This window comes from Thunnus maccoyii, chromosome 15 (assembly GCF_910596095.1).
Source record: "Thunnus maccoyii chromosome 15, fThuMac1.1, whole genome shotgun sequence".
NCBI classification, from domain to species: Eukaryota; Metazoa; Chordata; class Actinopteri; order Scombriformes; family Scombridae; genus Thunnus; species Thunnus maccoyii.
In genome coordinates this window covers 6,167,739-6,185,767 of record NC_056547.1, presented here as the reverse complement: position 1 = coordinate 6,185,767, position 18,029 = coordinate 6,167,739, and the positions used below count along the sequence as shown (strand labels likewise).

General features: G+C 36.0%; 1 protein-coding gene and 1 long non-coding RNA gene across 2 annotated transcripts in view; one reads left to right on the top strand and one right to left on the bottom strand.

Annotated features, from left to right (window-relative positions):
- Positions 1-5,129, bottom strand: part of LOC121913614 (major histocompatibility complex class I-related gene protein-like) — a 42,964-nt gene extending 37,835 nt beyond the window's left edge. Inside the window, exons 1-3 of the mRNA XM_042436342.1 lie at positions 5,043-5,129; positions 1,759-2,025; positions 973-1,251 (exon numbers count right to left, since the gene is read on the bottom strand). Of these exons, the coding sequence (XP_042292276.1) occupies positions 973-1,251; positions 1,759-2,025; positions 5,043-5,091 (595 nt within the window). The 5' untranslated portion in view covers positions 5,092-5,129. The remainder of the gene's footprint in view (positions 1-972; positions 1,252-1,758; positions 2,026-5,042) is intronic.
- LOC121913651 overlaps positions 1-18,029 on the top strand; it is a 67,868-nt gene that overhangs the window by 28,979 nt on the left and 20,860 nt on the right. The gene's annotated exons all lie outside the window — the stretch shown is intronic.

Below are 18,029 nucleotides of genomic sequence, written 5' to 3'. Positions count from 1 at the left end.
TTCTGATGATCAGATTGCTGCAGGTGACGAAGGTAAATACCAGTTTGCCAGTGCTGACATGTGGTACTAACCTTGTGCTGGCACACAACTAGATTTGAACTACTTTTTATTGCATCCACTTACATAATTTAAGTAGGTCATGTGCATGAGGTAACACTATGAGGAACACTGTAAATACCTACAGTGTAAGTTATCAATAACCCAAGATTTGGGTCATCTAAATTTGGTGAATGAATCTATTTTCACCACAATGCATTAATTTGTATGTACAGCTAGATATTTACTCCTGTGGCAGACTAGTTGTGTTCAATATAAAGGCTTTTAGATAGTCTAAAGTTTTAGATTCCAAAATTTTGGTACTGGCCAAAATTATGCTGAAATTAATATTGCACAATTATGAATAATTGCCAACAATACTCTACCTCACATGGGGCACCATTTTGTTGGATTTTGGCTTTAAGTTTGGCTATCAGCAATAATTAATGATTATCAAAGATAATTATTAACAAATAACATGCATATTTTTAATAAATAAACATAAGTCAGTTGTGTCAGTATTCCAGTCTTACCCCAGTTGGTTCTGATCACAGCTTTGTCCAGTTTGGTGACAATGTTGTCCTTGACACCAGAGAGGTGAAACACACAGTCGTACCTCCTCCAGTCTTCAGGTGTGATTGATGAAAGGTTCAGGTCAACACTCATCTGGAAGGATCCATCATGGTTGGGGAGGATCTCTCCGTGTTCCACGTCCTCATGAAGCTCCTCTCCATCTTTCCTCCAGAACATCTCGGCTCTGTGAGGGTGGAAACCTGTAGCGTGGCAGCTGACTGGAGAGGAGGGAGTCTTCTGGAGGAGAGACACTGAGGGAAACTCTAGAGAGACAAGGGGGCGGCAGGCAAGGGATGAGGTTAGAAACAGAAGAGGCATTTAAATATTGGGTCCATGAAACTACATCAGGTCATGTGATTCTACCTGTTTTCAGCAGAGAGCTCTTCCCAAGTTCCAAATATCTCTTCACTAACTCAGGGCAATACTGGGTGAGGAAGTAGTTCCACCTTTCATTGTGAGCTCTATCTCTGTCCCGCTTGTGTTTGGTGATGACAGCTTGTGGTTTTGGAGCAATCCATGTCAGTGTCTTCAGGTCAAATGCTATGAAGTCTTCTCCATCATAACCAAACTGAACAAAACCATTAACCTCTCCAGTCTCATCGTCCCACTCACAGCTGTCCATCCTCTGGAAGATGTGGACACCTGAGAGAGAGAGAGTGCAGAGTGAGATCCCACAGAGGGTTACAGGTGGCTGGAGCCTGTGAGCCTGCATTTTAGACGTCGAGGAACATGTGGAAGGGTCACCTCTTCATTGGAAGGCCAACACACAGAAATACACAAATTGACATCAAGAGGTGATATAAACTTTCCAACTAAAACTTACTTGACCTGCAATTTTTAAGCATCCAGATAAAACCAAACATGACAAGAAGGGCCACACACACACAAAAAAAGAACAAGGGTGAGTTTCAAATGCAGAACCATGTTGCTCAGTTTTTCAGTGAATCCAGCACATAGCTACCAGGGAAGCCAAATGAAATATTAATATTGACTACAAATTTTGGAGTCCCTCACATTACATGGCCAATTAAAGAGTTAGGGATATAACTGTGTATGTGTTTTAACATGTAAACATGTGTGTTTGTAATGGAACTATATATGTTTGGTATTTGAAAAAACAAAATATATTGGCACTTTAACCCCACTCACCGTCACTTTGGTTCAGTTGCTGCTTTAAAATGTCAATGTGAGCCTTGTAGTCATATTGGGTTAACAAACACTTCTGAGTGTACCACTCCAAGTGCTGTGGATCATCTTCTAACATTTTTTGTGTCCAGTTCTGTTTGGCTTCTGGTATCTTTCTGATGCTGTCACAGTATCCTATTGGAACTTCATCAACCAATCCCACAGCCACAAAATCTGGGACATTTTTGACTCCAGAGGATGCAGTGGTGAAAAACTTCAGCGAGTGTTTCACTGTAAGAGAAAGAGATTTGAAGGGTTTTTAAGGTAATTTTTTTTATAATCATGCATTTATCTATACTGATGATAATTACATTTAATTACATTCAATATTTTACCCAGCATGAAACCTCAAACACACAAAGTTAGTGATGAGCTGGTGATGAAAGTAGAACATCTACCAACCTAAGAGCCAGATATTATACTTGGAATGATTGAGACTAAACAAAAGCTAAAAGGAGAGTGAATATTGACCTTCCATTGGCCAGGCAGCCAAAAACGCAACTCAAAACATAAATGAATGCTGGATATGTTAATAGGCAATTTTTTGTTGGCACATTTGCCATAATGGCTAAGGCAGCTATAGTATTTAGTAATGACTACATATACATTAAACCGTAAATCTAAAAAAAATGTTAAATCTTGATATAAATATCTGTACACTACTATGGGATTCCTGAAAGTGGAACAACATATGGTGAGCAAAGCATATGAATAAGAACGATTTATCAGTTTTTTCTCCAGTTTGCCTTATTTTGTGACATAGTAGTGTCACAAAATAAAGTGACAAAATATCTTTTATGTGATTTTATTATATTATTTAATTTGATTAATCATATTTTTAAAAATCTGTATATAATCATAATAATTAATATGAGTTATTAGTACAGTAGGAAGCTGCTATGATATCTGTGTTTAGTCGTTCTGGTAGAAAAAACAAAACATTATACAAATCTGATGAAATATTTTCAGAATTGTGACTTTGGTGAATAATGTTTGATGACATCAGTATCAATAACCTCAAAGAAAGAGGGAACAAAAGCCAACTAAATTAGGCCTAGGTCAGTGATGATGAAGACAAAGACCTCATAATTACAAAATAGTTTCAGATGAATTCAGAAAGAGAGATATTTCCTCTAAATTATGAGGTAAATATCTTCAACATAATATAGCTAATAGTTATACATTTGGACCTACTATATGCTACATTATCATTAGAACAAATTATTTGAAGAAAATATCTCCGAATATTTTTTTTCTCTGATAATGCAATGTACCTCCATACTAATCAATACCATTTATTCACTTTAATCAGTAATTAATCAGCAGTGAACAGACATGTCAAAATCTGAGGTATGTTAAGCTCTGCAATAAATGTACGATTATATTTAAAAAGAAAAATATAAAGGCTGAAATAGAAGGTACACCAACTGATTTAAAGATTATATTAATGACTACATGATGCTTGTACATTAAATTGCAACTAGAAATGCATTTCCTGCGGAAAATGCTTGTGAATGCTTAAAACTGGAAGAAATTGCAAAGCATTGCTGAAAATACTAAACACTTGTTCAGGATCCCCATCTGTACACATACAATGTGATTACCATGGCATGTTACATTTAAGAGATTTGGTAGTTAATAAGTAGTATGGCAGAGTTTCATTTATGACCACAAGGTGGGGCTATTGGTGCCATGATTCAGTATGTGGTGCAGATTCTCATGGAAAACCTGTGTACCAAGTTTCATTTCATTTAAGACAACAGAATTGCTGAAATAACATGTTATAGGGTTACTTTAGCGCCCCTTTTGGGCAGAATTTTATGAAATGTGACACATGGGGTCCTCTAAACATGGTATGTTTGGTCAAGATTGGATGAAATATGTGTCAACAGAAGCAAAACATGTGTTTATTAAAAAAAACCAAATGGCAGAAAAATTTTATAGGTGCAAATGGGCGTGGCCTATATCAGTCTACTCAGGATAATCCAAGGAAGATGCTCACCAAATATTTTTTTTGATAGGTCTTATCTATCATGAGCTATTAGCCAAAACGCAAAACATTTAATTACTGACCACATGGTGGTGCTATTGATACCATGTTTTAATATGTTAAGCCTTTCCAGATGGGACATCTGTATATCAAATATGAGCGGTATAGCACTTTTAGTTTTTGAGATATTAGCTTTCAAACATTCCTCCCATAGACTTTCCATTATAAATTTTAATATTAAAAAAAACTAGAAAATGCAATTTCTGTAGAAATTGCGTGTGATTTCTGAAAGCGGATTTAGACCGCATAACTGGAGTCTGGAAAGTATTGAAAAATCTACCAAAATAAAAATCAGCAATGGGTGGAATTGAACCTACAACCTCATGCTTGCAAGACAGACATGCTATGCACTGAACTAACATGTCACACACAAATACCAGGCCAGATTTTGGTGTTTAGTCTGTCAATTGCATGAAATTGACAAAAAAGCAGTTCAGCTCAGCTCAGCTCATTAAGCAGATTGACACCACCTGGACTCCTTCATCCTTCAACTCTACTGAGTTCTGTCCTAAGCGAGGCTTGAACTCACAACCTTATATATATATATATATATATATATATATATATATATATATATATATATATATATATATTCACACACATGCGCGCGCGCACACACACATATAAATAAATAAATAAATAAATATATATATATATAACTCCATGCATACCATATTGTTGTGTAACTAAAGATATACATATATATATATATATATTGTTATATTACTGTATTGTTAGTTTTTCATCCACGACAACTCTTCCATAGCTGTGCGCTTGAGAGAGGTAAGTTTGCCTGTTATAAGATGCTGCAGTGCTGGACCAAAATGTTTGTCACAGCAAAGGGCAAAAGCATTTGATTTTATTGTAGCCTACTTTATCCATATATGTATATACTGATTCATACGAGGAAGTTGCACCGTAAGTTATGGGAAATTACAGTCTAAATCCCCAATTATCTCTCCCTTGTCCCTCACCGTCTTGTTTTGACGTCTTGTCTATATTTAACTACCAGTAGCAATCGATAAGTATTTTATATGCACGGATTCATATGAGGAAGTTATACCAGAAGTTCCGGGAAATTAAATGACGGGAAGTTATACAAAGTTAAACGCAGGCTGTATTATAATGTATTACCAAATATGAATATGAATGCTGAAACAAAAGTTACACAACTATTTAAATAAGATGATTCCATTACCTGGAGATACAACATGGCAAAAGAGAGGCAACAACATGATCCCCTTCATCTTGCTTTGATAGCGACATTAAAAAACGAGGAAAGAGGAAAGACTGTCACTAATACGTACAGGCATATAGAATGACCAATAGAAATTAGAAATAGCTGTGCGTCATGTGTAACCAGGCGGAGTAAATTCAGTATTTGACTGGCTAATCAGATTCAACAGCAAAATACAGGATCTGTGTGTGTGTGTGTGTGTGTGTGTGTGTGTGTGTGTGTGTGTTTACCAGACGTTTGATAGCATGTAGTAAAATGAGCAACTGTTTAAAGTCAAGAATCAAATTGATCCTAAAATTATTAAAAGTTAAAGTGCCAAAATGAAAAACTGTAACAACTCAGCTCAAAAAATGCGATTTAAAAGACCAGTATGCAAAGCAAGGTAAGACAAGAGTGTAAATGGCACAATTCATACAATGAGTCAGTTTCAAATTGCTTTATTGAAAAGGACTTAAATACAAAAACCTGTGAATGACTCTTTACATGTGAACAAGGGCTTAAGACTAAAAATTTGACACCGTGGAAGCTACACAGCTAATACATGTGTGATGACGTCTGTCATCTTTGGTTTGTTGTATATTCATCTGTCTGTCTGCTCTGCGCTACACAGGTGGAGACAAATGGAGACACCTGGTGCCGGTATAAAGCCTGGCCACAGATAGCAGCTTGTCTCTCCTCTGACTGTTTGTTGCTGCTGCTGTTTGCAGCTTTTCACTTCTCCCTTCAGGCACCTGTTCTGGTTTGGTTTAGTTATGCCACTTTATTTATTTATTTTGCTTTCATGCACCTTTCAACACACACATACACCCTCACCACCATATCTTTTGTTAAATTTTGACATGGTTTTTGTTATGGCCACTTGAGCCAGGTTATAACACATGCATACAGTAGATACATGGTCAATTGATCATGATGTGACATAGATGCACAAACAACCACTCTAGATCCATTTAGATATTCAACCAGGGTAATCATTTATGTTGAAGGGCCTCATCCTACTACATAAGTATTATTAATGGTAACAAGCAACCTGCTAAACTTCTGTTTTTATTTACACTTTCCTTCGTCTTCATATGTCAGATTTCTGTGTGATAGGTCACCTACAAATCTCTCTGGATTGCTGACATGCCATAATTAACAGAAATATAAGTGTTTATATAAGTTTACATTACAGATTAATAAAAATTAGGAGTAAAACAGTGTGTCCAGATGTCTTCTGTCCTCAAGTTTTACAATTTACAATTTCATTTAGCAGATGCTTTTATCCAAAGCAATGTACATCTGGGAGCTGATACAACACAAGCAGGGATCTAGTCAGTTTTAATTAAGTTTAAAATGTTGAATGTTAATATGGAATAATATTACATAATGGTGCTTACCATTATTGTAGTACTTACAGGGCTTTACCCTCTAGCCCGGTGGTTCCCAACCAAGGGGTCACACCCCTCCAAAGGGTCACAAGATAAATCTGAGGGGTCGTGAGATGATTAATGGGAGAGGAAAAAAGAAAAAACAAAGCTCTGATACACAACTTTGTATTTAATTTTTGAATTTTCCTATAATCTGCTTTTTTATGAGATGTGCCTCTTTGTGCCTCATTTCAATGAATTTATATGAAGCCATCTAGAAGGGAGCCCTCAACTACATTAGTTTTTGTAAGGGTCACAAGCCAAAAAGGTTGGGAGCGACTGCACTGACCTGTTGACCATGAGTAATTATAATTATTTCATCTACACAACAATTTTTTTCCCCTGTATTTACAGTTTAACATCTTTAAATAGGACCCACGCTCATTTAATCTGCTAGAATATTCATCTCACTATAACAACAGTTGATAAACATATATTTGAAATAATGAGGACTTTATTATAAAAAAAAACATTTTGAGCATTGCTATCTACTTGTTTATAGAAATTCAGCAAAGAGAAAGTATCTAATTTTTGTACAAATATTTTAGAGAACATGGATAAAAGAGAAAAATGTAAAAATGCATGTAAATCAAACACTCAAATTATACAAAATACATTTCTTACTTTTTATAATTGCTTTTATACAATATACATTAAATATTAAGTTTTTCTATAATGTCGACGCTGTAAGCATGACAAATTCAATTCCATCCACCTCCTTATTGGTTTTGGGGGAGGAATTTATCATAATAACTTGACAAATAAAAGCCAAACTATCTGTACACACACACTTAAAATACAAAAAGATTACAAACAAAAAGCATTAAAATATTCATGAGTCAGTAACATTTTCTAAACAGAAGGCTTCATTTATCTACAGTGTTTTTAAAGTACTAATATGTGTTGTTTTTGTGCCAGTTTAATAAAATACATTTCCAATATTTCCTTCTAGTAAACAGTGTATTTATTTATACACTCCGATGACTCATACAGCATATTTTCTCTCTCTCAGTAATTCCACTCATCATCAGCTACAACATTTTCTTTTCAGCTATAATGTGACACAGCAGTTTTACAGCAACTAGAGGTGTAAATAGTTCACATCACAGCATTTACTGTTTCGTTGTCTCATATGTAGCAACTCGCTATATGCAGGATGATGTGTTTATTTTATTCAGGCTTCTGTGTTCAGTTTCATGGAGACTTCAGAGTTGTTGTCAGGAGCTGTGAGGTCAGAAACACACTGTCAGTCCACTTATGCTATACTGCTGCTATTTTTTATGTACTGTATGTACAGTACTGTGCAAAAGTTTAAGGCACTAAAAGTTAAGTGGGGATGCTTTCAAAAATAATGCCATAATAATTTGTCAACTAGTCTAGCTATTAAATCAGCTTGCCATAGGGGCATTAACCCTAACATACATGTCTTTGATGGTGGGAGGAAACCCATGCAAACACAGGGAGAACATGCAAACTCCACCCGGGATGGCGAGGGTTTGAACCCAGGATCTTCTTCCAGTGAGAAGTGCTAACCACTGAGTCATCATGCTACCTGTATTTAGACAGGCAGGTAGTTTTGGAGATCTCTTTGATAGTTTTCCTTGTTTGGTTTGGGAAATATGTGCTGGTGCTTTTCCTTTGTGCCTTCATTTCCTTATAACTTGCATGTGATTACTTTAATTTTGTTCCTGCTGCTTCAATAACTCTACTGCTAAACTTTAACAGGCTCTGTGCTGTTTTATTTACCCTACAGAGGGCTCTAACAGACAGTTAGGGTGTATTGAAAGATTAGAAAATGTGTCCAAAAACATCATTTGACTTTTTCCCAAATATGACTGCTGAAGCTTTATTACACTTTATTTATGCTTGCTTCATTTATTTATTTTTTATTTCCATGCTCCCACATCATCTGACTGATTTTCCACTTTACCTGCTAAGACTTTGTCAGACTTCCAATCATCTTGTTGCTATCTACCTTAAAACTTTTCCTCTGTCTGCTACTGTCAGATGTCATTTCAAAATCACATCACATTATTGAGTGACTTTATTATATAATAATGACTGTAAATTGAAATTTAAAAAATATGGCTATCAAACACAGGAATTCTAATATGCTGAGTGTTGGTTGAGATTCCAGCAAAATTATACACATTTACATTCTTTTTAACCATTTTTAACCATTTTTAAGTGGTTAAAATACATGTCAAGTTTTCAAGTGGCACTGGCAGTAGAAATTTCAGTTTCACCTCAGCAAATAAAACTACTGGTTAGGCACGTCTAGATCCCACTAGTGAACTGACCCTTTGAACACAAACCTTAAAATACAGAAAATATTCCGCTGAGTTTTAAAATATCAATTATTTAGCAACATTTGATCTTCATTTATCTACTATGCTTTTAAAGTACCATCATTTATTTTAATCATATGTCTTCATTATTTTATAGAAGAGTCACAATTTTATCACAAAGTAAATGCTTAATCATCCCTTGATGTAACGGTTTCTGAAAGTGATAAAGCTACTTTTTTGTAGGATATCAACTTTTAGCTAAGATTTTCTTTAAAGCTTAAAATTGAAAAGTGAGTCACAAAACAATTGGTCTCTTTACTTATAATTTAAGGTGTTGTGATAAATGAAGATGTGAATAGTTCATCACAGCATTTACTGTTTTGCCAAACCATTTGAAGTAATTCAAGCATGCAGAGTGTATCTCTCAGTCAGGTTTCTAGATTCAATTTATCAGAGAGCTCAGAGTTATTTTCAAGACCTGAAAGGACAAACACACTGTGAAAGTTTGGTCACATTATGTTTCTGTTTTATTTTCCCGCATTCAGCCCTGAAAAAGTATGTGATGTCACGTTTCTGATGCAGGTAATAAATATCAAGAATTATAATATCAGAGCGATCACAGACTGTAAACAGCGGGTGAGAGCAATGCTACAGTTTGTCAGTGATAGTCTGGTACTAAAAATGGTGATGAAACACACTAGAATAATAACTTTTCTATTTCCAAACACAGTGCAGCAGTGTTTCTATTGACTAACTGAGCACATCTGCCTGGTCAAGTTTAACAAAAGTGAACTCTGATTGAATCTGCCAGGCAAGGCCTCTAGTGAAGACCAAAAAAAAAAAAAACAGCACAAAAGGAGTGAAACAGCAGTGTAGTGTATCAGATTTTGACAATCATTTATATAATCAACAATGTTTGCATGCTGAGAAACAGAGACATTTTGCCAATGTAAAATAACAGACAGTGTTGAGAAAATTTGTAAAGATAAAATGATTAAACCCATTTCAAAATATAGATTACAAGCTTATAATATAAACATATAAAAGTACAAATATCTCTCTATATAAAGCAAGGAATCTCTTCCTGTCAATGTCTGTCTGTCTGTATGTATGCATGTATGTATGTACAGCCTGGTAGACAGAATAAAACGTTGGCATTGTACGTTTCTGCAAACCACAGAAACTTTGAATATCTACATTTCAACAAAACGTATCATTTCAACATTTCTACGAAACGTAGCATATTAACGTTTCTACAAAACATATCAAATGAAAATGTCAACAAAACGTATTATATCAACATTTCCAAAGTACGTATCACTTCAACATTATTAAAGTGAAGTAGTTCACATGTGATCTATATGAGTTGATCTTTCCTATATAGGAGGAGGAGGGGCAGGTGGATGGTTAGTAAGTTTGTTGGCAGCAAGTTGGAAATCAGCAGAGAACACGGTTTGAGACCACCTTGAAACCAAAACCAATGTCCGCTTCCCGTTTCAACCAACAAAAGCGGGTGTTTTTAGTGAGACATCAGGACATTTGCAGCCGTTTTTCTGGCGAGAAAACCAGCTTTTTTTCGTGAGACATCGGCCGCTTTTATTTTATTTTTTATTTTTATTTTAACCCAAACCTTTCCCTGACCCTAACCAAGTGGTCTTTGTGCCTAAACCTAACCAGACCTTAACCACAGTCATTATTCAACGGGTAGAAATGTTAATATGCTACACTGTAAAAAACTTACTATGAAACACACAGTAAGTAATTCACAGAAATTAACTGGCAGCCATTGACAAGTAATTTGCAATTTTGTTTACAGTAACAGTGTTTTAGCTGTAAAATAAAACAGTAATTTCTATGTACTGCAATTTTGTTTACAGTAACAGTGTTTTAGCTGTAAAATAAAACAGTAATTTTCAAGTGTACTTTTGGTTACAGCATAGCGTTTAAACTGTAAAATAGAAAAATACTGTACTTTTGTAACTGTTAAATAACAATTTCTTTAATACAATACTTCATGTAATGCTGATAATTTACACCTTACCAGTATTCTGCAGTTAAAATATTTTAATGCATTTTAAATTCTTGACACATTTTTTGAGCTTCAACAATAACTGCAGAGAGACAGCAAACAATACATTATTTGATTATTTATTCTTAATTGTTGAACGGTAACATCCTTAACATTTTCCCTGTTCTTAATGGGTGAGCATACCATGGCTACCACAAACATAGTACACTATGAATTTTGTCTTCCATAGCATATCCCATGTACAAATATCTTCAACTGTGCACAGCTGACAAGCAGCTGCAATTTCTGCATGTTTAAAATATTAGCAACCATAGAACAATGGATATTAATATCCAAACACATAGGGATTGCGTAATTAAAAACAGTAGTGATAACTTTAAAGGATGGGTTAACAATTTTTAAGCCTGTATTAAAACAATAGACTTGTGCCCATGTGAAACATGTTTTCCTCACTGTAATCATTCCTCCTGTTCATACTGACCATTGAAGATCCCCTTCAAATGCACTTACAATGTTAGTGATGGGGGACAAAATCCACAGCCCATTTTTGAGCAAAAATATATGTAAAAGTTTATCTAAAGCTAATATGAAGCTTCAGCAGTCTGAGTTAGTCAAATAAATATAGATACCTGCCACAATTATAGTCTTTTTATTAAAAAATGCCCTCTTAAAAAGAGGGACTTTGGAAATATAAAAGACTGTAACGTTGAAAGATATCTACTTGACTTGACCAATTTGGACATCAAGGCTTCATATTAGCTTCAGATAAACTTTTAAATACATTTTTGCACAGAAGGAGGATTGTGGATTTTGTCCTCCATCACTTCCATTGAAAGTGCATTATGAAGGGATCTTTCTAATGGTCAGTATGAACAGGAGGAATGATCATTGTATTACATCTTTAGAGAAACCTCAATGCTAATGGTAAAAACAAACTGTAAAGATTGGTATACAGTGCATACTTAACAGTTGGAATATTTTATGGAGTGCCAAGCATCTGCATCCGTAACAGTTCTATTTAAAACTTATTTAATCTATAAAACCCATTTACAACATCTTCATAATAGTGTTTTCCCCTTTGCAGACGAATCCACATGCACAGAGAGCCCCAACATATTCCACAGTTGAACAAAAGTGACTCAGTCCATCAGTTCCACAGTGCTTTTCCACAGCAAGATGAATAGCAGATCCCTGAAAAATAAAGAATCACAGATAATAAGGAATTAAGTTCATTAAGTGTATGAATGACAGGGATTTGGGGATGTTTTTGGACCAATGGTAGATCAATGACCCATATGTATCTTTAGTGGTGTGTAGGCTACCTGGCATTCATGTATCCATGGATTTGAGAAAGAAAAGAAAAAACAATAAGCCTGTACTCACACTCATAAGCTACTCTACACAGAATGGGGGTGGGAGATAACCTTTATGAATAAAATATAAAACTTTGTTTTGCAGATGAGCCTGGAATACAGCAGAAAGATTATGAAAAAATATGTACTTGTTATTATTTTGACTAATATTGCAATATTATTTTTTTTCAATAGTTTTTTTCTTTTTTTTACACGCACTTAGGTTACTGGTGTCACTCTCTAATAAGCTGATTTCTTAACTGACATGTAAATGAGTTAGAATTCTCCAGCAGAATGTAGGTTTCTCAGCCATGTATACTGGAAGTGGTTTTCTTGTCAGCGTTTTACAACACATGTGCATAACACTTCAGACAGAGAAGGCACAGTGCACCTCTGTCCTCCTCTCACTCCCGTCAGTGTGCTCTGACCAACACACAAACCAAAAAAGAGAAAAAAGAAGCCAGGACACAGCATCAGCAACTGTACAGATAAAATCAGTAAGCCAAGCTTCCAAAGTAAGGTCAGGGCTAGAGAGGTAATCTGATTACTTATCTGTTGCACGCATATACAGATTTACAGTAAATGTCACTACAGTGCATGTAAATGTGTTCCCTGATTACCCAAGAAAATGAATGTAAATGCAGTTGGAACAGGTGGGTTCAATGGTATATGACATCAGAAAAAGCCACATACATGACAGACTAAAAAGATATTGCATGTTCAAAAATATATTGACTCAGGCCAATTATTGCAAGCCTGATTAACAGCAAGGCTAAAGTTATGTACTGACACTGTCTCACAGATCACTTTTTTAAACCATCTTCCAGACCAAAAAAAAAAAAGAAAAAAGAAAAAGGGGGGGGAGGGGGGGGTGTGATAATGGTGACTTCTGGGTTGGTTGGAGTGGGAAGGAGGTCATAGATACTGACCGATGAATCAATCTGCTTGGCCAGTATGAAAATAATTTTGACCAACAATCCATATTTGTGAAAGTGAGGTGTGGTCAATTAGCCTCAAGCAATGCAGTATTGCAACTTTACAGCAATACTCAAATTATAGTGATATGATCATTAGACAGTTATTCTTGATTTTCATTAACATAACCACCACTATGTGCCCATGTGCAGTACTAGTCGAAGGTTTGGGCATACTTTCTCACTCAAGTGAATGGTAAGGTCTGGCCAAACCTTTGACTGGTACTGTACATTTAACAACATCCTACAACAGCGGCAAAATCAGACTTAACAGTTAAATAACACTCAACGACACTGAATTGATTGATTTTACTGTTGCATGATGGAAAACATTGATGACACGATATAAACCTTTTAATCTTTCCCCATGTGGCTTTTTCTGATAATATATCCCATTGAATCCTGTGCCATTAGACTGTATGTTTTGGAAAAAAATATACTTTTAAAGCTATAATATGTAACTATTCTGCATTAGAATGTCTAAAAATGACCAGATGTATTTTATTCAGTTGTGTACTTACATTATCCTAAATGTTTCCAACAATTTTCAAATCCAGAGAAATCCACAATTTTAATCAAGGAAATGGTCCTTTTCATTTCACCATCTTGTGCACATGCGTCAGGGTTGTGTATGTTTGCCACAACGGTGTCTTCCAAAGAGTATACGCATACCAGATAATATGTACGTTTTGTGGTTTTCTGCCAGAAATTCTGTCATAAATTGACTTCTATTCAGTTTTACAATAAACTTTTTAGAACTTGGTCGTTGTTAAGTATATCTTTTAACCAGAAGAAGGATTTTGATCATTGGACATCTGGATCTTAAGTTATCAGAGAAACAACCTAAGCAAACATTAGCAGCTGCTCCACTCACAGAGAACCCCTCCCAGACGTCCTGTGTCCACCAAATAGCCTCAGAGAAACACTGATTTTTTTACATGAAACTGCTTTATTCAGTGTTTTTACTGATTTCAATCCCTGTGTTTGTTTGTTTTGGAGAGGAGGAGACCTCTGCAGATAATTCGGCTCCCCGTAAAAACATCATGAACAATGGACACTGAAGGAATCCTAACTGGGAGACGCTGATTACAACCATGGCAATGGTGGTTGTTTAACAATGAAGACAACTATTCCCTTGATCCCACACTACTTTGCGACATTATCAAACTCCATCTTTTGTTATTGTTTTGATTAAGAGACCCCTAGCAGCAGAAATTACATATTGTGTGTTTGAATACAGGGTTTAAAATTGGTCTAAATGATCAGATACACTAAACTTATCCTTTTTCCATGCTCATCTGCAACATAAAGTATAATCTTTTATTCATAAATTATCCCCATGCTTTGTAGAGTAAGCGAGCTGTTTGTACACACTCCTTTTAGGATTAAGTACTGTACATGTGTCAGCCCTTTAAGAGTGACTTTTCCCCCCTCTTCTTTTGCTCAATTCCAGGGACACAGTGAAAGCAGTTTTAAGAGATTATTTGGACTAATATCTTAAAACTTGGACAAATAAAAACCAAACCTATCGTCATTGATAAATACCACAAAAGGGAACGCTTTAAAGGCCACTTTATTATCAGAACCTCACCTCCATCTAGTTATTTTGCCAGTCAAACGCAGTGAAGTTCCTGATGAAGGAAATGACATGTGGGTTCATATCTGATGTCTTCCGCTTTACAGTTCTTCCAGTTTTCTGGCTTGTCTGGACCTTTGCACTGCACTTGCTGGAGTCAGGATTTATCCTAACAAGGAATCTAATAGAAATGAAAATAGAACTTACTACTTAGAATCACCTGGCCAGTTTGGTGAGCACATCAGGTTAACAGGAGTCCTCTAAGGGCAGATCAATAAGTTTATAGAAAGATCAAAATTTATGTAGCTTAATGGTTAGAATGTCATATGGCTCTAGTAATTTGAACATGTTAACCTAACTGTTATTAAATGCTTGCTTAAATGCTTAAGGAGATAGCCGTCATAATAATAAAAAAATGCCACCTACATGCAAGTTTTGTGATTTCACTGGATCAATGTTACAAGCAAACTTTTAAAAAGGAAAAATGTAGGTAAAGTAAATGTAAAAGAAGTGTGATGTAGGCTATAATATGTTTTGTGAGCAATACCTCTGAATAAACTCCAGCGTTGTGGCTGCTTCCACCTGATATTCTATATTAAACACGTAGAAACTGGCGAACAAGACAGCCAAGGCAGTTACGAAATCCGGCATGGGAGGTGAATGTGGGATTACAACACAGCCCTCTATGGACAGCATCCACCTGTTCACAGACCACACAGTGTCTCCTGCAATAATCAAACATTTAACAACAATTAATTACAATAAAGTAACGTCTGCAGACCGTCTTCACTTTTGTCCTGTGAGGAAATTGAAAAGGGACCCCATTTCATCTTTGAAATGGTACTTTAATTGGAAAGCAGAGCTTCTATAAAAGTTAACTGACTGTATTTAGTATGTCCACTTAATTGTATTTATCTTAAAAAGACTACTTTTATTGAAAGAGAGTTTTACCTAGCACAATGAGCCTTGGGGTGGTGGGAAGGGAGAACTGGGCCTCGGCATCGGCAGGAGTTGTAGTTGCCTATAAGTATTACAATTTATATAAACAGAGGCATAGAAAAACACTACAAGCAATTAGTTTGTAACTTTTAGTTTTTACTTATAAGGTTTAAGGGTAATTTCCTTTTTTTCAGCCTGGTCTCAATATGATCATCTGTCAATAATGTGCAGGCCGACGAGCAATACATTGAAAACATGAATGCATATTTTAGGCCCCAGACAGTTAGATTGCAATTGTTCATTTTCTCTATTTGATCAGCCTTTAAAAGCACCTTCACCTGATAAACCCAAGATGGCACCAATATGGTGCCTACTCTACAAGATGAAAAAATGAATTGTGAGGAGGTTGAACTACTGCACTTTTGCCAGTGTGTTCACAACAGTAGTGGCAAAAAACTTACATCAGCAAGGAGAAAAAGGGCCTCCTCTGCCTCTTTGAAATGCGTCATCATGACCAGCATTGCTGCAAGACCATCAGTGCCCTCTTGGTCCTCCTTCAAGGCCTCTTTCAGAACAGCTCTAACTTCCTTACTCCACTTCATCAGCTGACCTCTGAAGAACTATAGGAGCCTTTTCCCCTTTTTGTCCAAGTCTTCACTCAGTTTGGAGTAAAGTTCAACACCAGTGAGGGTGGTGAAGTGGGAGAGTAAGAACTTCCAAGACAGGAGAAATGGCCACTGCTCACTTATGTCCAGAATGCTGGGGGGTGGGTCTGCATTTATGTCCTCTCGCTGTTTTGTATATGTGACTGTCATTAGCTCCTTTACTAATTAACGGACATGAAAATACTTGGAGCAGTTAACATAAGGGCAAGACACTTTTTTCCCATCTTTAATATGTAACTTGAGATGCTCACATAAACTTGAAATATTTACTGGCACAAAACTACAACCATTGATTTTGCATGAAGCATAAATGTATAAAGCATTTCTTTCCGCGTGTGTTTGTGGCACTGATTTAGCTGTGTGCCTGTGGAATCGGTACATGTGCTTTTGAAGTGCACCCATGGTTGTAAAAGCAATAGGGCATTCTGCATGTCCACACTTAAATCTAACGTTTGCAGGATTTCTGTGAATTTTAACATGCCAAATGAACACAGAAATCGACGACGTACTGAACTTACAAACCTTGCATGTTAAAGACATCTTGATAAGCTTAATGAGGAGTTAGCTTAACAAAAGAGTTGCTTTTGCATGTTTCTTCTTAACTATGTTGGTCTGAAAAACTTTAGGCAAAGAGAGTTTATTAAGACACTTACAGGTAATGATGCGGTCTTTGCTGCTCTACTCCTTGAACGGTGGCCCACTCGTCGTTCACGTTGCAAAAATGTGGCTTTTTTGTATTTCTTTAAACCAATCACAATCATCCTGGGCTATTTTGCCCCTGCAAAATAGTCGGGGCGATTTATTTTGGTGGAACATCTGCACGTGAGGAGGTGAGCCCTGGTATCAAAATGGCTAAATCCCTGCAAAAGAAAGCGCCATATAAACAAGAAACATTGAGGCCTACATGCAAGCCTTTAAAAGAGTAGGGCGAGATGGGTCACTGGCACATTTCATATTATTAGCTTGGAGGTTGTTGTTGTTTCACATAGCAATGGGCATTTTGAAAAATGGTAACATGCAGATAGCATACACACACACCAAGATGTCTGTCTGAAATAAAAACTGGGACTAGGTCAAAACCTAGTATATGGTTGGACTGTGTATGTAATGCCAGAGAGCTTTTAATTTGTTGGCTACGTCGCCTGGTTATCATCAGACATGGACATTGCCATCATTTGTAAGATGTTTGTTTTTATGTAATTTTAAGTTTATTTATTTATATAGCAGTTTTCATACAGTAGCTGTAACTCAAGGTGAACTGAACTAACACTAGGGTGCAAGCTTTTTATTTCTCTCATGTTTTCACATCACAAACAATGAACAACGGCATTAAAACACGTCTTGCATGAGAGCACACAGTTAAAGCACCCTGAATAACAATCACTGACAAAACACTCAATACAGAGTGAAAAACCAGAGACATCAGCAGAGTGAAACAGATGAAAGAGCAGGGGGAGTTAACCGATAGAATGGTTATAGAATTCAAATAAGTTCTCTTTCAAATCAAACATTCCAAGATTTGAGTCCAAAGTATTTTTCTTGCAACCGCATTTATAACTTTTTTTTTTTTTTGACACAAACGTATACCATGTCATGTGATATGCTACTTCAGTACACTTTACCAGCCAATATTACTGGCACAACTACAGAAAACTGCAGAAGAACATTTAATGTCCAGGAATTCACATTATAGACATGACCACTCTCTATCCCTGT